At 32.3% G+C, this 24,816-nt stretch overlaps 1 protein-coding gene across 8 annotated transcripts in view; it reads right to left on the bottom strand.

Annotated features, from left to right (window-relative positions):
• Positions 1-24,816, bottom strand: part of LOC110524930 (interleukin-11 receptor subunit alpha) — a 74,391-nt gene that overhangs the window by 5,507 nt on the left and 44,068 nt on the right. For all 8 annotated transcript variants that reach the window (XR_005051623.1, XR_005051624.1, XR_005051625.1 and 5 more), the window contains 4 exons: positions 5,602-5,746; positions 5,281-5,370; positions 2,028-2,127; positions 1,847-1,925 (listed from right to left, as the gene is read on the bottom strand). Coding sequence is in view for 5 of the 8 variants with exons in the window: in XM_036976607.1 (XP_036832502.1) it covers positions 1,847-1,925; positions 2,028-2,127; positions 5,281-5,370; positions 5,602-5,746 (414 nt within the window). In the remaining 3 variants the exon portion in view is untranslated. The remainder of the gene's footprint in view (positions 1-1,846; positions 1,926-2,027; positions 2,128-5,280; positions 5,371-5,601; positions 5,747-24,816) is intronic.

Below are 24,816 nucleotides of genomic sequence, written 5' to 3'. Positions count from 1 at the left end.
TGGACATTATCCAGGCTAATAAACACTGTCCTGTTCTAGAACAACCTAGACATTATCCAGGCTAATAAACACAGTCCTGTTATAGACCAACCTAGACATTATGCAGGCTAACAAACACTGTCCTGTTCTAGAACAACCTAGACATTATGCAGCCTAATAAACACTGTCCTGTTCTAGAACAACCTGGACATTATCCAGGCTAATAAACCTGTCCTGATATAGAACAACCTAGACATTATGGAGCCTAATAAACACTGTCCTGTTCTAGAACAACCTGGACATTATCCAGTCTAATAAACACTGTCCTGTTCTAGAACAACCTAGACATTATCCAGGCTAATAAACACAGTCCTGTTATAGACCAACCTAGACATTATGCTGCCTAATAAACACTGTCCTGTTCTAGAACAACCTACACATTATTCAGCATTATCCAGCCTAATAAACACAATCCTGTTCTAGAACAACCTAGACATTATGCAGCATAATAAACACTGTCCTGTTCTAGAACAACCTAGACATTATGCTGCCTAATAAACACTGTTCTGTTCTAGAACAACCTAGACATTATGCAGCCTAATAAACACTGTCCTGTTCTAGAACAACCTGGACATTATCCAGGCTAATAAACCTGTCCTGATATAGAACAACCTAGACATTATGGAGCCTAATAAACACTGTCCTGTTCTAGAACAACCTGGACATTATCCAGTCTAATAAACACTGTCCTGTTCTAGAACAACCTAGACATTATCCAGGCTAATAAACACAGTCCTGTTATAGACCAACCTAGACATTATGCTGCCTAATAAACACTGTCCTGTTCTAGAACAACCTACACATTATTCAGCATTATCCAGCCTAATAAACACAGTCCTGTTCTAGAACAACCTAGACATTATGCAGCATAATAAACAATGTCCTGTTCTAGAACAACCTAGACATTATCCAGGCTAATAAACACTGTCCTGTTCTAGAACAACCTGGACATTATGCAGCCTAATAAACACTGTTCTGTTCTAGAACAACCTGGACATTATCCAGGCTAATAAACACTGTCCTGTTCTAAACCTGTCCTCATATATAACAACCTAGACATTATCCAGGCTAATAAACCTATCCTGATATAGAACAACCTAGACATTATCCAGGCTAATAAACCTGTCCTGTTCTAGAACAACCTATACATTATTCAGCATTATCCAGGCTAATAAACCTGTCCTGATATAGAACAACCTAGACATTATCCAGGCTAATTAACACTGTCCTGTTCTAGAACAACCTAGACATTATGCAGCCTAATAAACACTGTCCTGTTCTAGAACAACCTAGACATTATCCAGGCTAATAAACACTGTCCTGTTCTAGAACAACCTGGACATTATCCAACCTAATAAACCTGTCCTGATATAGAACAACCTAGACATTATGCAGCATTATCCAACCTAATAAACCTGTCCTGATATAGAACAACCTAGACATTATTCAGCATTATCCAGGCTAATAAACCTGTCCTGATATAGAACAACCTGGACATTATCCAGGCTAATAAACCTGTCCTGATATAGAACAACCTAGACATTATCCAGGCTAATAAACCTGTCCTGATATAGAACAACCTGGACATTATCCAGGCTAATAAACCTGTCCTGATATAGAACAACCTAGACATTATCCAGGCTAATAAACCTGTCCTGCCAGCAGGATAACTCAGTTGTAGAACAGTAAAATACTGTACTTCAGTACAGAGCCATATTACACAACAGCAGGGCTCTGAGTCACAACAGCCGTAGAGTAGAGAGGGTCTGTAACAACATGTAGTGACATTGATAGGGGTCTGACTCACTTCAGATATGCAGGACTTCATCTTCAACATTGAGGTCAGTTCCTGTCGTGTCACATTGTCCCGCCTCCATTGCCTCACCCTAGACAACAAACATAAGATATTTCAAGATGAAGGAATTGTTCAATTCAGTTGTTAGAGAACATAGTAAACTGATGTAGACATGCAGGAGGACATATCTCACCACATGAGGACAAATAGAGAGGACAACAAGAAAATGATGATGACAGCAAACAGGGACAGAAATATCACCACTCCCAGATTACCACCATCATCCTCCGAATCTAGAGGAGAGAGAGCAGGAGAGAGAGAACAGAAGACAGAGATCAGGAGAGAGAGAGAACAGAAGACAGAGATCAGGAGAGAGAGGGACCAGGAGACAGAGATCAGGAGAGAGAGGGAACAGAAGACAGAGATCAGGAGAGAGAGGGACCAGGAGACAGAGATCAGGAGAGAGAGGGAACAGAAGACAGAGATCAGGAGAGAGGGGGAACAGAAGACAGAGATAAGGAGAGAGAGGGAACAGAAGACAGAGATCAGGAGAGAGAGGGAACAGACAAGTCCTCAACTGGCAGCTTCTTTAAATAATACATACAAAACACCCATCTCAACGTCAACAGTGAAGAGGTGACTCCTGGATGCTGGTCTTCTAGGCAGAGTTCCTCTGTCCAGTCTCAACGTCAACAGTGAAGAGGTGACTCCTGGATGCTGGTCTTCTAGGCAGAGTTCCTCTGTCCAGTCTCAACGTCAACAGTGAAGAGGTGACTCCTGGATGCTGGCCTTCTAGGCAGAGTTCCTCTGTCCAGTCTCAACGTCAACAGTGAAGAGGTGACTCCTGGATGCTGGCCTTCTAGGCAGAGTTCCTCTGTCCAGTGTCTGTGTTATTTTGCCCATCTTAATCTTTTCTTTTTATTGGGCAGTCTGAGATATGGCTTTTTCTTTGCATCTCTGCCTAGAAGGCCAGAATCCTGGAGTCGCATCTTCACTGTTGATGTTGAGACTGGGGTTTGGCGGGTACTATTTAATGAAGCTGCCAGTTGAGGACTTGTGAGGAGTCTGTTTCTCAAACTAGACACTTTAAAGTACTTGTCCATTTGCTCAGTTGTGCACCGGGGCCTCCCACTCCTCTTTCTAGAGGAGCCAGTTTGCGCTGTTCTGTGAAGGGAGTAGTACACAGCGTTGTACGAGATCTTCAGTTTCTTGGCAATTTCTCACATGGAATAACCTTCATTTCTCAGAACAAGAACAGACTGACGAGTTTGAGAGGAAAGGTCTTTGTTTCTGGCCATTTTGAGCCTGCAATTGAACCCACAAATGCTGATGCTCCAGATACTCAACTAGTCTAAAGAAGGCCAGTTTTATTGCTTCTTTAATGAGCACAACAGTTTTCAGCTGTGCTAACATAATTGCTAAAGGGTTTTCTAATGATCAATTAGCCTTTTAAAATTATAAACTTGGATTAGATATCACAATGTGCCATTGGAACAGAGGAGGGATGGTTGCTGATAATGGGCCTCTGTATGCCTGTGTAGATATTCCATAATAAATCTGCCGTTTCCAGCTACAATAGTAATTTACAACATTAATAACGTCTATTTGATGTTATTTTAATAGACAAAAAAGTAGCTTTTCTTTAAAAAACAAGGACATTTCTAAGTGACCCCAAACTTTTGAACGGTAGTGTAAATAGAGACTGATGTATACAGAGACTGAAGTACATAGAGACTTATGTATATAGAGACTGATGTAAATAGAGCTGATGTATACAGAGACTGATGAAAATAGAGACTGATGTATATAGAGCTGATGTATATAGAGACTGATGTATACATGTATATAGAGACCGATGTATACATGTATATAGAGACTGATGTATATAGACTGATGTATATAGAGACTTATGTATATAGAGACTGATTTATATAGAGACTGATGTATACAGATACTGATGTATACATGTATATAGAGCTGAAGTATACAGAGACTGATGTATATAGAGACTGATGTATATAGAGCTGAAGTATACAGAGACTGATGTATACAGAGACTGATGTATACAGAGACTGATGTATATAGAGACTGATGTATACAGAGACTGATGTATATAGAGAATGATGTATATAGAGACTGATGTATATAGAGACTGATGTGTATAGAGACTGATGTATATAGACTGATGTATATAGAGACTGATGTATATAGACTGATGTATATAGAGACTTATGTATATAGAGACTGATGTATATAGAGACTGATGTATACAGATACTGATGTATAAATGTATATAGAGCTGAAGTATACAGAGACTGATGTATATAGAGACTGATGTATACAGAGACTGATGTATATAGAGAGTGATGTATATAGAGACTGATGTATATAGAGACTGATGTATATAGAGACTGATGTATATAGAGCTGATGTATATAGAGACGGATGTATATAGAGGCTGATGTATATAGAGACTGATGTATATAGACACTGATGTATATAGTGACTGATGTATATAGAGGCTGATGTATATAGAGACTGATGTATATAGAGACTGATGTATATAGAGCTGATGTATACAGAGACTGATGTATATAGAGACTGATGTATATAGAGACTGATGTATATAGTAACTGATGTATATAGTGACTGATGTATATAGAGCTGATGTATATAGAGACTGATGTATATAGAGACTGATGTATATAGAGCTGATGTATATAGAGACTGATGTATACAGAGACTGATGTATATAGAGACTGATGTATATAGAGACTGATGTATATAGAGACTGATGTATATAGAGACTGATGTATATATTATATAGAGCTGATGTATACAGAGACTGATGTATATAGAGACTGATGTATATAGAGACTGATGTATACATGTATATAGAGACTGATGTATATATACTGATGTATATAGAGACTTATGTATATAGAGACTTATGTATATAGAGACTGATGTATATAGAGCTGATGTATACAGAGACTGATGAAAATAGAGACTGGTGTATATACAGACTGATGTATATAGAGCTGATGTATATAGACACGATGTATATAGAGACGGATGTATATAGAGACTGATGTATATAGAGACTGATGTATGTAGAGACTGATGTATATAGAGCTGATGTATATAGAGACTGAAGTATACAGTGACTTGTGTATATAGAGCTGATGTATATAGAGACTGATGTATATAGAGACTGATGTATATACAGACTGATGTATATACAGACTGATGTATATAGAGACTGATGTATATAGAGACTGATGTATATAGAGACTGATGTATATAGAGCTGATGTATATAGAGACTGATGTATACAGAGACTGATGTATATAGAGACTGATATATATAGAGACTGATGTATATAGAGACTGATGTATACAGAAACAGAAGATATGGGCTGTTCTGGCTTAGAAAAAGCGACTTACTCTCTGACTTGGTGTTGGCTGTAGAGGGCTCCGCATCTTTGTCATTGTAGTCTACAGGGACGATTTGTTCAGTTGGATCTGCTGTGCAACCTGTGGGATTCACCACATAACGATGCTGTCTTTCACAGATAACACCGCTGACCAAGTAACTGTGTAACACTACGGAGAAATTAAAGTCTATTCAAACACTGTTCTGGGCCTAATAAAGGTCCAGTTGTAGACAGGTATTGGTTAAAAGTAGTGCAGTATATAGGGAATAGAGGGCCATTTGGAACACATTAGTACTATGTGTTAGTGTGTAGTATGCAGTAGTATTCTCACCGCTCCATGGCCAGGCCTGCAGCAGGGGGCTCCAGTCACTCCACTGGCTGTCTGGGTTGATCTCGTCCTGGGCTCTCACCTGTAGCTGGTGGGCGTGGCCAGCAAGGGCGTCGGTTATGAGCAGGGCACTGGCCTTAGACTCCACCTGGAGGGGGGGGGGGGGGGAGTAAAGGGGGGGAAGATAGATGAATTTAGAGGCCAAAACACAGTCAGATAGGAGGACTGAATGTAGACCAAACACAGTCAGATAGGAGGACAGACTGTAGACCAAACACAGTCAGATAGGAGGACAGACTGTAGACCAAACACTGTCAGATAGGAGGACTGACTGTAGACCAAACACTGTCAGATAGGAGGACTGACTGTAGACCAAACACAGTCAGATAGGACTGACTGTAGACCAAAACACAGTCACATAGGAGAACAGACTAATACAATATAATTAGTGGGTAGGATAGTATAGGATCTGACTAATATAATTAGTGGCTAGGATAGTATAGGAACTGACTAATATAATATAATTAGTGGGTAGGATAGTATAGGATCTTACTAATATAATATAATTAGTGGGTAGGATAGTATAGGATCTGACTAATATAATATAATTAGTGGGTAGGATAGTATAGGATCTGACTAATATAATATAATTAGTGGGTAGGATAGTATAGGAACCGACTAATATAATATAATTAGTGGGTAGGATAGTATAGGATCTGACTAATATAATATAATTAGTGGGTAGGATAGTATAGGAACCGACTAATATAATATAATTAGTGGGTAGGATAGTATAGGAACTGACTAATATAATTAGTGGCTAGGATAGTATAGGAACTGACTAATATAATATAATTAGTGGGTAGGATAGTATAGGATCTGACTAATATAATTAGTGGGTAGGATAGTATAGGATCTGACTAATATAATATAATTAGTGGGTAGGATAGTATAGGATCTGACTAATATAATATAATTAGTGGGTAGGATAGTATAGGATCTGACTAATATAATTAGTGGGTAGGATAGTATAGGAACTGACTAATAATATAATTAGTGGGTAGGATAGTATAGGATCTGACTAATATAATTAGTGGGTAGGATAGTATAGGATCTGACTAATATAATATAATTAGTGGGTAGGATAGTATAGGATCTGACTAATATAATTAGTGGGTAGGATAGTATAGGATCTGATTAATATAATATAATTAGTGGGTAGGATAGTATAGGATCTGACTAATATAATTAGTGGGTAGGATAGTATAGGATCTGACTAATATAATATAATTAGTGGGTAGGATAGTATAGGATCTGACTAATATAATTAGTGGGTAGGATAGTATAGGAACTGACTAATATAATTAGTGGGTAGGATAGTATAGGATCTGACTAATATAATATAATTAGTGGGTAGGATAGTATAGGAACTGACTAATATAATATAATTAGTGGGTAGGATAGTATAGGAACTGACTAATATAATTAGTGGGTAGGATAGTATAGGATCTGACTAATATAATATAATTAGTGGGTAGGATAGTATAGGAACTGACTAATATAATATAATTAGTGGGTAGGATAGTATAGGATCTGACTAATATAATTAGTGGGTAGGATAGTATAGGATCTGACTAATATAATTAGTGGGTAGGATAGTATAGGAACTGACTAATATAATATAATTAGTGGGTAGGATAGTATAGGATTTGACTAATATAATATAATTAGTGGGTAGGATAGTATAGGATCTGACTAATATAATATAATTAGTGGGTAGGATAGTATAGGATCTGACTAATATAATATAATTAGTGGGTAGGATAGTATAGGAACTGACTAATATAATTAGTGGCTAGGATAGTATAAGAACTGACTAATATAATATAATTAGTGGGTAGGATAGTATAGGATCTGACTAATATAATTAGTGGGTAGGATAGTATAGGAACTGACTAATATAATATAATTAGTGGGTAGGATATTATAGGATCTGACTAATATAATTAGTGGGTAGGATAGTATAGGATCTGACTAATATAATATAATTAGTGGGTAGGATAGTATAGGATCTGACTAATATAATTAGTGGGTAGGATAGTATAGGATCTGACTAATATAATATAATTAGTGGGTAGGATAGTATAGGATCTGATTAATATAATATAATTAGTGGGTAGGATAGTATAGGATCTGACTAATATAATTAGTGGGTAGGATAGTATAGGATCTGACTAATATAATTAGTGGGTAGGATAGTATAGGAACTGACTAATATAATATAATTTGTGGGTAGGATAGCATAGGAACTGACTAATATAATTAGTGGGTAGGATAGTATAGGATCTGACTAATATAATATAATTAGTGGGTAGGATAGTATAGGAACTGACTAATATAATATAATTAGTGGGTAGGATAGTATAGGATCTGACTAATATAATTAGTGGGTAGGATAGTATAGGATCTGACTAATATAATATAATTAGTGGGTAGGATAGTATAGGATCTGACTAATATAATATAATTAGTGGGTAGGATAGTATAGGATCTGACTAATATAATATAATTAGTGGGTAGGATAGTATAGGATCTGACTAATATAATATAATTAGTGGGTAGGATAGTATAGGATCTGACTAATATAATTAGTGGGTAGGATAGTATAGGAACTGACTAATATAATATAATTACTGGGTAGGATATTATAGGATCTGACTAATATAATATAATTAGTGGGTAGGATAGTGTAGGATCTGACTAATATAATTAGTGGCTAGGATAGTATAGGAACTGACTAATATAATATAATTAGTGGCTAGGATAGTATAGGAACTGACTAATATAATATAATTAGTGGGTAGGATAGTATAGGATTTGACTAATATAATTAGTGGGTAGGATAGTATAGGAACTGACTAATAATATAATTAGTGGGTAGGATAGTATAGGATCTGACTAATATAATTAGTGGGTAGGATAGTATAGGATCTGATTAATATAATATAATTAGTGGGTAGGATAGTATAGGATCTGACTAATATAATATAATTAGTGGGTAGGATAGTATAGGATCTGACTAATATAATTAGTGGGTAGGATAGTATAGGATCTGACTAATATAATATAATTAGTGGGTAGGATAGTATAGGAACTGACTAATATAATTAGTGGGTAGGATAGTATAGGATCTGACTAATATAATATAATTAGTGGGTAGGATAGTATAGGAACTGACTAATATAATATAATTAGTGGGTAGGATAGTATAGGATCTGACTAATAATATAATTAGTGGGTAGGATAGTATAGGATCTGACTAATATAATTAGTGGGTAGGATAGCATAGGAACTGACTAATATAATATAATTAGTGGGTAGGATAGTATAGGATTTGACTAATATAATATAATTAGTGGGTAGGATAGTATAGGATCTGACTAATATAATATAATTAGTGGGTAGGATAGTATAGGATCTTACTAATATAATATAATTAGTGGGTAGGATAGTATAGGATCTGACTAATATAATATAATTAGTGGGTAGGATAGTATAGGAACTGACTAATATAATTAGTGGCTAGGATAGTATAGGAACTGACTAATATAATATAATTAGTGGGTAGGATAGTATAGGATCTGACTAATATAATTAGTGGGTAGGATAGTATAGGAACTGACTAATATAATATAATTAGTGGGTAGGATAGTATAGGATCTGACTAATATAATATAATTAGTGGGTAGGATAGTATAGGATCTGACTAATATAATATAATTAGTGGGTAGGATAGTATAGGATCTGACTAATATAATTAGTGGGTAGGATAGTATAGGAACTGACTAATATAATATAATTACTGGGTAGGATATTATAGGATCTGACTAATATAATATAATTAGTGGGTAGGATAGTGTAGGATCTGACTAATATAATTAGTGGCTAGGATAGTATAGGAACTGACTAATATAATATAATTAGTGGGTAGGATAGTATTGGATAGGATCTGACTAATATAATTAGTGGGTAGGATAGTATAGGGTCTGACTAATATAGTATAATTAGTGGGTAGGATAGTATAGGATCTGACTAATATAATATAATTAGTGGGTAGGATAGTATAGGATTTGACTAATATAATTAGTGGGTAGGATAGTATAGGAACTGACTAATAATATAATTAGTGGGTAGGATAGTATAGGATCTGACTAATATAATTAGTGGGTAGGATAGTATAGGATCTAATTAATATAATATAATTAGTGGGTAGGATAGTATAGGATCTGACTAATATGATATAATTAGTGGGTAGGATAGTATAGGATCTGACTAATATAATTAGTGGGTAGGATAGTATAGGATCTGACTAATATAATATAATTAGTGGGTAGGATAGTATAGGAACTGACTAATATAATTAGTGGGTAGGATAGTATAGGATCTGACTAATATAATATAATTAGTGGGTAGGATAGTATAGGAACTGACTAATATAATATAATTAGTGGGTAGGATAGTATAGGATCTGACTAATATAATATAATTAGTGGGTAGGATAGTATAGGATCTGACTAATATAATTAGTGGGTAGGATAGTATAGGAACTGACTAATATAATATAATTAGTGGGTAGGATAGTATAGGATCTGACTAATATAATTAGTGGGTAGGATAGTATAGGATCTGACTAATATAATTAGTGGGTAGGATAGTATAGGATCTGACTAATATAATATAATTAGTGGGTAGGATAGTATAGGATCTGACTAATATAATTAGTGGGTAGGATAGTATAGGAACAGACTAATATAATATAATTAGTGGGTAGGATAGTATAGGATCTGACTAATATAATTAGTGGGTAGGATAGTATAGGATCTGACTAATATAATATAATTAGTGGGTAGGATAGTATAGGATCTGACTAATATAATTAGTGGGTAGGATAGTATAGGATCTGACTAATATAATATAATTAGTGGGTAGGATAGTATAGGATCTGATTAATATAATATAATTAGTGGGTAGGATAGTATAGGATCTGACTAATATAATTAGTGGGTAGGATAGTATAGGATCTGACTAATATAATTAGTGGGTAGGATAGTATAGGATCTGACTAATATAATATAATTAGTGGGTAGGATAGTATAGGATCTGACTAATATAATTAGTGGGTAGGATAGTATAGGATCTGATTAATATAATATAATTAGTGGGTAGGATAGTATAGGAACTGACTAATATAATATAATTTGTGGGTAGGATAGTATAGGATCTGACTAATATAATTAGTGGGTAGGATAGCATAGGAACTGACTAATATAATTCGTGGGTAGGATAGTATAGGATCTGACTAATATAATATAATTAGTGGGTAGGATAGTATAGGAACTGACTAATATAATATAATTAGTGGGTAGGATAGTATAGGATCTGACTAATATAATATAATTAGTGGGTAGGATAGTATAGGAACTGACTAATATAATATAATTAGTGGGTAGGATAGTATAGGATCTGACTAATATAATATAATTAGTGGGTAGGATAGTATAGGAACTGACTAATATAATATAATTAGTGGGTAGGATAGTATAGGATCTGACTAATATAATTAGTGGGTAGGATAGTATAGGATCTGACTAATATAATATAATTAGTGGGTAGGATAGTATAGGATCTGACTAATATAATATAATTAGTGGGTAGGATAGTATAGGAACTGACTAATATAATATAATTAGTGGGTAGGATAGTATAGGATCTGACTAATATAATTAGTGGGTAGGATAGTATAGGAACAGACTAATATAATATAATTAGTGGGTAGGATAGTATAGGATCTGACTAATATAATTAGTGGGTAGGATAGTATATGAACTGACTAATATAATATAATTAGTGGGTAGGATAGTATAGGATCTGACTAATATAATTAGTGGCTAGGATAGTATAGGAACTGACTAATATAATATAATTAGTGGCTAGGATAGTATAGGATCTGACTAATATAATTAGTGGGTAGGATAGTATAGGATCTGACTAATATAATTAGTGGGTAGGATAGTATAGGATCTGACTAATATAATATAATTAGTGGATAGGCAAGTATAGGATCTGACTAATATAATTAGTGGGTAGGATAGTATAGGATCTTACTAATATAATATAATTAGTGGGTAGGATAGTATAGGATCTGAATAATATAATAGAATTAGTGGGTAGGATAGTATAGGATCTGACTAATATAATTAGTGGGTAGGATAGTATAGGAACTGACTAATATAATATAATTAGTGGGTAGGATAGTATAGGATCTGACTAATATAATATAATTAGTGGGTAGGATAGTATAGGATCTGACTAATATAATATAATTAGTGGGTAGGATAGTATAGGATCTGACTAATATAATTAGTGGGTAGGATAGTATAGGAACTGACTAATATAATATAATTACTGGGTAGGATATTATAGGATCTGACTAATATAATATAATTAGTGGGTAGGATAGTGTAGGATCTGACTAATATAATTAGTGGCTAGGATAGTATAGGAACTGACTAATATAATATAATTAGTGGGTAGGATAGTATAGGATCTGACTAATATAATTAGTGGGTAGGATAGTATAGGGTCTGACTAATATAGTATAATTAGTGGGTAGGATAGTATAGGATCTGACTAATATAATATAATTAGTGGGTAGGATAGTATAGGGTCTGACTAATATAGTATAATTAGTGGGTAGGATAGTATAGGATCTGACTAATATAATATAATTAGTGGGTAGGATAGTATAGGAACTGACTAATATAATTAGTGGGTAGGATAGTATAGGATCTGACTAATATAATATAATTAGTGGGTAGGATAGTATAGGAACTGACTAATATAATATAATTAGTGGGTAGGATAGTATAGGATCTGACTAATATAATATAATTAGTGGGTAGGATAGTATAGGATCTGACTAATATAATTAGTGGGTAGGATAGTATAGGAACTGACTAATATAATATAATTAGTGGGTAGGATAGTATAGGATCTGACTAATATAATTAGTGGGTAGGATAGTATAGGATCTGACTAATATAATTAGTGGGTAGGATAGTATAGGATCTGACTAATATAATATAATTAGTGGGTAGGATAGTATAGGATCTGACTAATATAATTAGTGGGTAGGATAGTATAGGAACAGACTAATATAATATAATTAGTGGGTAGGATAGTATAGGATCTGACTAATATAATTAGTGGGTAGGATAGTATAGGATCTGACTAATATAATATAATTAGTGGGTAGGATAGTATAGGATCTGACTAATATAATTAGTGGGTAGGATAGTATAGGATCTGACTAATATAATATAATTAGTGGGTAGGATAGTATAGGATCTGATTAATATAATATAATTAGTGGGTAGGATAGTATAGGATCTGACTAATATAATTAGTGGGTAGGATAGTATAGGATCTGACTAATATAATTAGTGGGTAGGATAGTATAGGATCTGACTAATATAATTAGTGGGTAGGATAGTATAGGATCTGATTAATATAATATAATTAGTGGGTAGGATAGTATAGGAACTGACTAATATAATATAATTTGTGGGTAGGATAGTATAGGATCTGACTAATATAATTAGTGGGTAGGATAGCATAGGAACTGACTAATATAATTCGTGGGTAGGATAGTATAGGATCTGACTAATATAATATAATTAGTGGGTAGGATAGTATAGGAACTGACTAATATAATATAATTAGTGGGTAGGATAGTATAGGATCTGACTAATATAATATAATTAGTGGGTAGGATAGTATAGGAACTGACTAATATAATATAATTAGTGGGTAGGATAGTATAGGATCTGACTAATATAATATAATTAGTGGGTAGGATAGTATAGGAACTGACTAATATAATATAATTAGTGGGTAGGATAGTATAGGATCTGACTAATATAATTAGTGGGTAGGATAGTATAGGATCTGACTAATATAATATAATTAGTGGGTAGGATAGTATAGGATCTGACTAATATAATATAATTAGTGGGTAGGATAGTATAGGAACTGACTAATATAATATAATTAGTGGGTAGGATAGTATAGGATCTGACTAATATAATTAGTGGGTAGGATAGTATAGGAACAGACTAATATAATATAATTAGTGGGTAGGATAGTATAGGATCTGACTAATATAATTAGTGGGTAGGATAGTATATGAACTGACTAATATAATATAATTAGTGGGTAGGATAGTATAGGATCTGACTAATATAATTAGTGGCTAGGATAGTATAGGAACTGACTAATATAATATAATTAGTGGCTAGGATAGTATAGGATCTGACTAATATAATTAGTGGGTAGGATAGTATAGGATCTGACTAATATAATTAGTGGGTAGGATAGTATAGGATCTGACTAATATAATATAATTAGTGGATAGGCAAGTATAGGATCTGACTAATATAATTAGTGGGTAGGATAGTATAGGATCTTACTAATATAATATAATTAGTGGGTAGGATAGTATAGGATCTGAATAATATAATAGAATTAGTGGGTAGGATAGTATAGGATCTGACTAATATAATTAGTGGGTAGGATAGTATAGGAACTGACTAATATAATATAATTAGTGGGTAGGATAGTATAGGATCTGACTAATATAATATAATTAGTGGGTAGGATAGTATAGGATCTGACTAATATAATATAATTAGTGGGTAGGATAGTATAGGATCTGACTAATATAATTAGTGGGTAGGATAGTATAGGAACTGACTAATATAATATAATTACTGGGTAGGATATTATAGGATCTGACTAATATAATATAATTAGTGGGTAGGATAGTGTAGGATCTGACTAATATAATTAGTGGCTAGGATAGTATAGGAACTGACTAATATAATATAATTAGTGGGTAGGATAGTATAGGATCTGACTAATATAATTAGTGGGTAGGATAGTATAGGGTCTGACTAATATAGTATAATTAGTGGGTAGGATAGTATAGGATCTGACTAATATAATATAATTAGTGGGTAGGATAGTATAGGATTTGACTAATATAATATAATTAGTGGGTAGGATAGTATAGGAACTGACTAATATAATATAATTAGTGGGTAGGATAGTATAGGATCTGACTAATATAATATAATTAGTGGGTAGGATAGTATAGGAACTGACTAATATAATATAATTAGTGGGTAGGATAGTATAGGATCTGACTAATATAATTAGTGGGTAGGATAGTATAGGATCTGACTAATATAATATAATTAGTGGGTAGGATAGTATAGGATCTGACTAATATAATATAATTAGTGGGTAGGATAGTATAGGAACTGACTAATATAATATAATTAGTGGGTAGGATAGTATAGGATCTGACTAATATAATTAGTGGGTAGGATAGTATAGGAACAGACTAATATAATATAATTAGTGGGTAGGATAGTATAGGATCTGACTAATATAATTAGTGGGTAGGATAGTATATGAACTGACTAATATAATATAATTAGTGGGTAGGATAGTATAGGATCTGACTAATATAATTAGTGGCTAGGATAGTATAGGAACTGACTAATATAATATAATTAGTGGCTAGGATAGTATAGGATCTGACTAATATAATTAGTGGGTAGGATAGTATAGGATCTGACTAATATAATTAGTGGGTAGGATAGTATAGGATCTGACTAATATAATATAATTAGTGTGTAGGCAAGTATAGGATCTGACTAATATAATTAGTGGGTAGGATAGTATAGGATCTTACTAATATAATATAATTAGTGGGTAGGATAGTATAGGATCTGAATAATATAATAGAATTAGTGGGTAGGATAGTATAGGATCTGACTAATATAATTAGTGGGTAGGATAGTATAGGAACTGACTAATATAATATAATTAGTGGGTAGGATAGTATAGGATCTGACTAATATAATATAATTAGTGGGTAGGATAGTATAGGATCTGACTAATATAATTAGTGGGTAGGATAGTATAGGATCTGACTAATATAATATAATTAGTGGGTAGGATAGTATAGGATCTGACTAATATAATTAGTGGGTAGGATAGTATAGGAACTGACTAATATAATATAATTACTGGGTAGGATATTATAGGATCTGACTAATATAATATAATTAGTGGGTAGGATAGTGTAGGATCTGACTAATATAATTAGTGGCTAGGATAGTATAGGAACTGACTAATATAATATAATTAGTGGGTAGGATAGTATAGGATCTGACTAATATAATTAGTGGGTAGGATAGTATAGGGTCTGACTAATATAGTATAATTAGTGGGTAGGATAGTATAGGATCTGACTAATATAATATAATTAGTGGGTAGGATAGTATAGGATTTGACTAATATAATTAGTGGGTAGGATAGTATAGGAACTGACTAATAATATAATTAGTGGGTAGGATAGTATAGGATCTGACTAATATAATTAGTGGGTAGGATAGTATAGGATCTGATTAAAATAATATAATTAGTGGGTAGGATAGTATAGGAACTGACTAATATAATATAATTAGTGGGTAGGATAGTATAGGATCTGACTAATATAATTAGTGGGTAGGATAGTATAGGATCTGACTAATATAATATAATTAGTGGGTAGGATAGTATAGGAACTGACTAATATAATTAGTGGGTAGGATAGTATAGGATCTGACTAATATAATATAATTAGTGGGTAGGATAGTATAGGAACTGACTAATATAATATAATTAGTGGGTAGGATAGTATAGGAACTGACTAATATAATATAATTAGTGGGTAGGATAGTATAGGATCTGACTAATATAATTAGTGGGTAGGATAGTATAGGATCTGACTAATATAATATAATTAGTGGGTAGGATAGTATAGGATCTGACTAATATAATTAGTGGGTAGGATAGTATAGGAACTGACTAATATAATATAATTACTGGGTAGGATATTATAGGATCTGACTAATATAATATAATTAGTGGGTAGGATAGTGTAGGATCTGACTAATATAATTAGTGGCTAGGATAGTATAGGAACTGACTAATATAATATAATTAGTGGGTAGGATAGTATAGGATCTGACTAATATAATTAGTGGGTAGGATAGTATAGGGTCTGACTAATATAGTATAATTAGTGGGTAGGATAGTATAGGATCTGACTAATATAATATAATTAGTGGGTAGGATAGTATAGGATTTGACTAATATAATATAATTAGTGGGTAGGATAGTATAGGAACTGACTAATATAATATAATTAGTGGGTAGGATAGTATAGGATCTGACTAATATAATATAATTAGTGGGTAGGATAGTATAGGAACTGACTAATATAATATAATTAGTGGGTAGGATAGTATAGGATCTGACTAATATAATTAGTGGGTAGGATAGTATAGGATCTGACTAATATAATTAGTGGGTAGGATAGTATAGGAACTGACTAATATAATATAATTACTGGGTAGGATATTATAGGATCTGACTAATATAATATAATTAGTGGGTAGGATAGTGTAGGATCTGACTAATATAATTAGTGGCTAGGATAGTATAGGAACTGACTAATATAATATAATTAGTGGGTAGGATAGTATAGGATCTGACTAATATAATTAGTGGGTAGGATAGTATAGGGTCTGACTAATATAGTATAATTAGTGGGTAGGATAGTATAGGATCTGACTAATATAATATAATTAGTGGGTAGGATAGTATAGGATTTGACTAATATAATTAGTGGGTAGGATAGTATAGGAACTGACTAATAATATAATTAGTGGGTAGGATAGTATAGGATCTGACTAATATAATTAGTGGGTAGGATAGTATAGGATCTGATTAAAATAATATAATTAGTGGGTAGGATAGTATAGGATCTGACTAATATAATATAATTAGTGGGTAGGATAGTATAGGATCTGACTAATATAATTAGTGGGTAGGATAGTATAGGATCTGACTAATATAATATAATTAGTGGGTAGGATAGTATAGGAACTGACTAATATAATTAGTGGGTAGGATAGTATAGGATCTGACTAATATAATATAATTAGTGGGTAGGATAGTATAGGAACTGACTAATATAATATAATTAGTGGGTAGGATAGTATAGGAACTGACTAATATAATATAATTAGTGGGTAGGATAGTATAGGATCTGACTAATATAATTAGTGGGTAGGATAGTATAGGATCTGACTAATATAATATAATTAGTGGGTAGGATAGTATAGGATCTGACTAATATAATTAGTGGGTAGGATAGTATAGGAACTGACTAATATAATATAATTACTGGGTAGGATATTATAGGATCTGACTAATATAATATAATTAGTGGGTAGGATAGTGTAGGATCTGACTAATATAATTAGTGGCTAGGATAGTATAGGAACTGACTAATATAATATAATTAGTGGGTAGGATAGTATAGGATCTGACTAATATAATTAGTGGGTAGGATAGTATAGGGTCTGACTAATATAGTATAATTAGTGGGTAGGATAGTATAGGATCTGACTAATATAATATAATTAGTGGGTAGGATAGTATAGGATTTGACTAATATAATATAATTAGTGGGTAGGATAGTATAGGAACTGACTAATATAATATAATTAGTGGGTAGGATAGTATAGGATCTGACTAATATAATATAATTAGTGGGTAGGATAGTATAGGAACTGACTAATATAATATAATTAGTGGGTAGGATAGTATAGGATCTGACTAATATAATTAGTGGGTAGGATAGTATAGGATCTGACTAATATAATATAATTAGTGGGTAGGATAGTATAGGATCTGACTAATATAATATAATTAGTGGGTAGGATAGTATAGGAACTGACTAATATAATATAATTAGTGGGTAGGATAGTATAGGATCTGACTAATATAATTAGTGGGTAGGATAGTATAGGAACAGACTAATATAATATAATTAGTGGGTAGGATAGTATAGGATCTGACTAATATAATTAGTGGGTAGGATAGTATATGAACTGACTAATATAATATAATTAGTGGGTAGGATAGTATAGGATCTGACTAATATAATTAGTGGCTAGGATAGTATAGGAACTGACTAATATAATATAATTAGTGGCTAGGATAGTATAGGATCTGACTAATATAATTAGTGGGTAGGATAGTATAGGATCTTACTAATATAATATAATTAGTGGGTAGGATAGTATAGGATCTGAATAATATAATAGAATTAGTGGGTAGGATAGTATAGGATCTGACTAATATAATTAGTGGGTAGGATAGTATAGGAACTGACTAATATAATATAATTAGTGGGTAGGATAGTATAGGATCTGACTAATATAATATAATTAGTGGGTAGGATAGTATAGGATCTGACTAATATAATTAGTGGGTAGGATAGTATAGGATCTGACTAATATAATATAATTAGTGGGTAGGATAGTATAGGATCTGACTAATATAATTAGTGGGTAGGATAGTATAGGAACTGACTAATATAATATAATTACTGGGTAGGATATTATAGGATCTGACTAATATAATATAATTAGTGGGTAGGATAGTGTAGGATCTGACTAATATAATTAGTGGGTAGGATAGTATAGGGTCTGACTAATATAGTATAATTAGTGGGTAGGATAGTATAGGATCTGACTAATATAATATAATTAGTGGGTAGGATAGTATAGGATCTGACTAATATAATTAGTGGGTAGGATAGTATAGGAACTGACTAATAATATAATTAGTGGGTAGGATAGTATAGGATCTGACTAATATAATTAGTGGGTAGGATAGTATAGGATCTGACTAATATAATTAGTGGGTAGGATAGTATAGGAACTGACTAATAATATAATTAGTGGGTAGGATAGTATAGGATCTGACTAATATAATTAGTGGGTAGGATAGTATAGGATCTGATTAAAATAATATAATTAGTGGGTAGGATAGTATAGGATCTGACTAATATAATATAATTAGTGGGTAGGATAGTATAGGATCTGACTAATATAATTAGTGGGTAGGATAGTATAGGATCTGATTAAAATAATATAATTAGTGGGTAGGATATTATAGGATCTGACTAATATAATATAATTAGTGGGTAGGATAGTATAGGATCTGACTAATATAATTAGTGGGTAGGATAGTATAGGATCTGACTAATATAATATAATTAGTGGGTAGGATAGTATAGGAACTGACTAATATAATTAGTGGGTAGGATAGTATAGGATCTGACTAATATAATATAATTAGTGGGTAGGATAGTATAGGAACTGACTAATATAATATAATTAGTGGGTAGGATAGTATAGGAACTGACTAATATAATATAATTAGTGGGTAGGATAGTATAGGATCTGACTAATATAATTAGTGGGTAGGATAGTATAGGAACTGACTAATATAATATAATTAGTGGGTAGGATAGTATAGGATCTGACTAATATAATATAATTAGTGGGTAGGATAGTATAGGATCTTACTAATATAATATAATTAGTGGGTAGGATAGTATAGGATCTGACTAATATAATATAATTAGTGGGTAGGATAGTATAGGAACTGACTAATATAATTAGTGGCTAGGATAGTATAGGAACTGACTAAAATAATATAATTAGTGGGTAGGATAGTATAGGATCTGACTAATATAATTAGTGGGTAGGATAGTATAGGAACTGACTAATATAATATAATTAGTGGGTAGGATAGTATAGGATCTGACTGATATAATTAGTGGGTAGGCTAGTATAGGATCTGACTAATATAATTAGTGGGTAGGATAGTATAGGATCTGACTAATATAATATAATTAGTGGGTAGGATAGTATAGGATCTGACTAATATAATTAGTGGGTAGGATAGTATAGGAACAGACTAATATAATATAATTAGTGGGTAGGATAGTATAGGATCTGACTAATATAATTAGTGGGTAGGATAGTATAGGATCTGACTAATATAATATAATTAGTGGGTAGGATAGTATAGGATCTGATTAATATAATATAATTAGTGGGTAGGATAGTATAGGATCTGACTAATATAATTAGTGGGTAGGATAGTATAGGATCTGACTAATATAATTAGTGGGTAGGATAGTATAGGATCTGACTAATATAATTAGTGGGTAGGATAGTATAGGATCTGACTAATATAATATAATTAGTGGGTAGGATAGTATAGGAACTGACTAATATAATATAATTTGTGGGTAGGATAGCATAGGAACTGACTAATATAATTAGTGGGTAGGATAGTATAGGATCTGACTAATATAATTAGTGGGTAGGATAGTATAGGATCTGACTAATATAATATAATTAGTGGGTAGGATAGTATAGGAACTGACTAATATAATATAATTAGTGGGTAGGATAGTATAGGATCTGACTAATATAATATAATTAGTGGGTAGGATAGTATAGGAACTGACTAATATAATATAATTAGTGGGTAGGATAGTATAGGATCTGACTAATATAATTAGTGGGTAGGATAGTATAGGATCTGACTAATATAATATAATTAGTGGGTAGGATAGTATAGGATCTGACTAATATAATATAATTAGTGGGTAGGATAGTATAGGAACTGACTAATATAATATAATTAGTGGGTAGGATAGTATAGGATCTGACTAATATAATTAGTGGCTAGGATAGTATAGGAACTGACTAATATAATATAATTAGTGGCTAGGATAGTATAGGATCTGACTAATATAATTAGTGGGTAGGATAGTATAGGATCTGACTAATATAATATAATTAGTGGGTAGGCTAGTATAGGATCTGACTAATATAATTAGTGGGTAGGATAGTATAGGATCTGACTAATATAATATAATTAGTGGGTAGGATAGTATAGGATCTGACTAATATAATTAGTGGGTAGGATAGTATAGGAACTGACTACTATAATATAATTAGTGGGTAGGATAGTATAGGATCTGACTAATATAATATAATTAGAGGGTAGGATAGTATAGGATCTGACTAATATAATATAATTAGTGGGTAGGATAGTATAGGATCTGACAAATATAATTAGTGGGTAGGATAGTATAGGATCTGACTAATATAATATAATTAGTGGGTAGGATAGTATAGGATCTGACTAATATAATTAGTGGGTAGGATAGTATAGGAACTGACTAATATAATATAATTAGTGGGTAGGATAGTATAGGATCTGACTAATATAATTAGTGGGTAGGATAGTATAGGAACAGACTAATATAATATAATTAGTGGGTAGGATAGTATAGGATCTGACTAATATAATTAGTGGGTAGGATAGTATATGAACTGACTAATATAATATAATTAGTGGGTAGGATAGTATAGGATCTGACTAATATAATTAGTGGGTAGGATAGTATATGAACTGACTAATATAATATAATTAGTGGGTAGGATAGTATAGGAACTGACTAATATAATATAATTAGTGGGTAGGATAGTATAGGATCTGACTAATATAATTAGTGGGTAGGATAGTATAGGATCTGACTAATATAATATAATTAGTGGGTAGGATAGTATAGGATCTGACTAATATAATATAATTAGTGGGTAGGATAGTATAGGAACTGACTAATATAATATAATTAGTGGGTAGGATAGTATAGGATCTGACTAATATAATTAGTGGGTAGGATAGTATAGGATCTGACTAATATAATATAATTAGTGGGTAGGATAGTATAGGATCTGACTAATATAATATAATTAGTGGGTAGGATAGTATAGGAACTGACTAATATAATATAATTAGTGGGTAGGATAGTATAGGATCTGACTAATATAATTAGTGGGTAGGATAGTATAGGAACAGACTAATATAATATAATTAGTGGGTAGGATAGTATAGGATCTGACTAATATAATTAGTGGGTAGGATAGTATATGAACTGACTAATATAATATAATTAGTGGGTAGGATAGTATAGGATCTGACTAATATAATTAGTGGCTAGGATAGTATAGGAACTGACTAATATAATATAATTAGTGGCTAGGATAGTATAGGATCTGACTAATATAATTAGTGGGTAGGATAGTATATGAACTGACTAATATAATATAATTAGTGGGTAGGATAGTATAGGAACTGACTAATATAATATAATTAGTGGGTAGGATAGTATAGGATCTGACTAATATAATTAGTGGGTAGGATAGTATAGGATCTGACTAATATAATATAATTAGTGGGTAGGATAGTATAGGATCTGACTAATATAATATAATTAGTGGGTAGGATAGTATAGGAACTGACTAATATAATATAATTAGTGGGTAGGATAGTATAGGATCTGACTAATATAATTAGTGGGTAGGATAGTATAGGATCTGACTAATATAATATAATTAGTGGGTAGGATAGTATAGGATCTGACTAATATAATATAATTAGTGGGTAGGATAGTATAGGAACTGACTAATATAATATAATTAGTGGGTAGGATAGTATAGGATCTGACTAATATAATTAGTGGGTAGGATAGTATAGGAACAGACTAATATAATATAATTAGTGGGTAGGATAGTATAGGATCTGACTAATATAATTAGTGGGTAGGATAGTATATGAACTGACTAATATAATATAATTAGTGGGTAGGATAGTATAGGATCTGACTAATATAATTAGTGGCTAGGATAGTATAGGAACTGACTAATATAATATAATTAGTGGCTAGGATAGTATAGGATCTGACTAATATAATTAGTGGGTAGGATAGTATAGGATCTGACTAATATAATATAATTAGTGGGTAGGATAGTATAGGAACTGACTAATATAATATAATTAGTGGGTAGGATAGTATAGGATCTGACTAATATAATTAGTGGGTAGGATAGTATAGGATCTGACTAATATAATATAATTAGTGGGTAGGATAGTATAGGATCTGACTAATATAATATAATTAGTGGGTAGGATAGTATAGGAACTGACTAATATAATATAATTAGTGGGTAGGATAGTATAGGATCTGACTAATATAATTAGTGGGTAGGATAGTATAGGAACAGACTAATATAATATAATTAGTGGGTAGGATAGTATAGGATCTGACTAATATAATTAGTGGGTAGGATAGTATATGAACTGACTAATATAATATAATTAGTGGGTAGGATAGTATAGGATCTGACTAATATAATTAGTGGCTAGGATAGTATAGGAACTGACTAATATAATATAATTAGTGGCTAGGATAGTATAGGATCTGACTAATATAATATAATTAGAGGGTAGGATAGTATAGGATCTGACTAATATAATATAATTAGTGGGTAGGATAGTATAGGATCTGACAAATATAATTAGTGGGTAGGATAGTATAGGATCTGACTAATATAATATAATTAGTGGGTAGGATAGTATAGGATCTGACTAATATAATATAATTAGTGGGTAGGATAGTATAGGATCTGACTAATATAATTAGTGGGTAGGATAGTATAGGATCTGACTAATATAATATAATTAGTGGGTAGGATAGTATAGGAACTGACTAATATAATTAGTGGGTAGGATAGTATAGGAACTGACTAATATAATATAATTAGTGGGTAGGATAGTATAGGATCTGACTAATATAATATAATTAGTGGGTAGGATAGTATAGGATCTGACTAATATAATTAGTGGGTAGGATAGTATAGGATCTGACTAATATAATTAGTGGGTAGGATAGTATAGGATCTGACTAATATAATTAGTGGGTAGGATAGTATAGGATCTGATTAATATAATATAATTAGTGGGTAGGATAGTATAGGAACTGACTAATATAATTAGTGGGTAGGATAGTATAGGATCTGACTAATATAATATAATTAGTGGGTAGGATAGTATAGGAACTGACTAATATAATTAGTGGGTAGGATAGTATAGGAACTGACTAATATAATATAATTAGTGGGTAGGATAGTATAGGATCCGACTAATATAATTAGTGGGTAGGATAGTATAGGATCTGACTAATATAATATAATTTGTGGGTAGGATAGTATAGGAACTTACTAATATAATTAGTGGGTAGGATAGTATAGGATCCGACTAATATAATTAGTGGGTAGGATAGTATAGGATCTGACTAATATAATATAATTTGTGGCTAGGATAGCA

Source organism: Oncorhynchus mykiss, chromosome 5 (assembly GCF_013265735.2).
Source record: "Oncorhynchus mykiss isolate Arlee chromosome 5, USDA_OmykA_1.1, whole genome shotgun sequence".
NCBI lineage: Eukaryota > Metazoa > Chordata > Actinopteri > Salmoniformes > Salmonidae > Oncorhynchus > Oncorhynchus mykiss.
The sequence above is the reverse complement of the archived record's forward strand: the minus strand, read 5'-3'. Positions and strand labels throughout refer to the sequence as shown.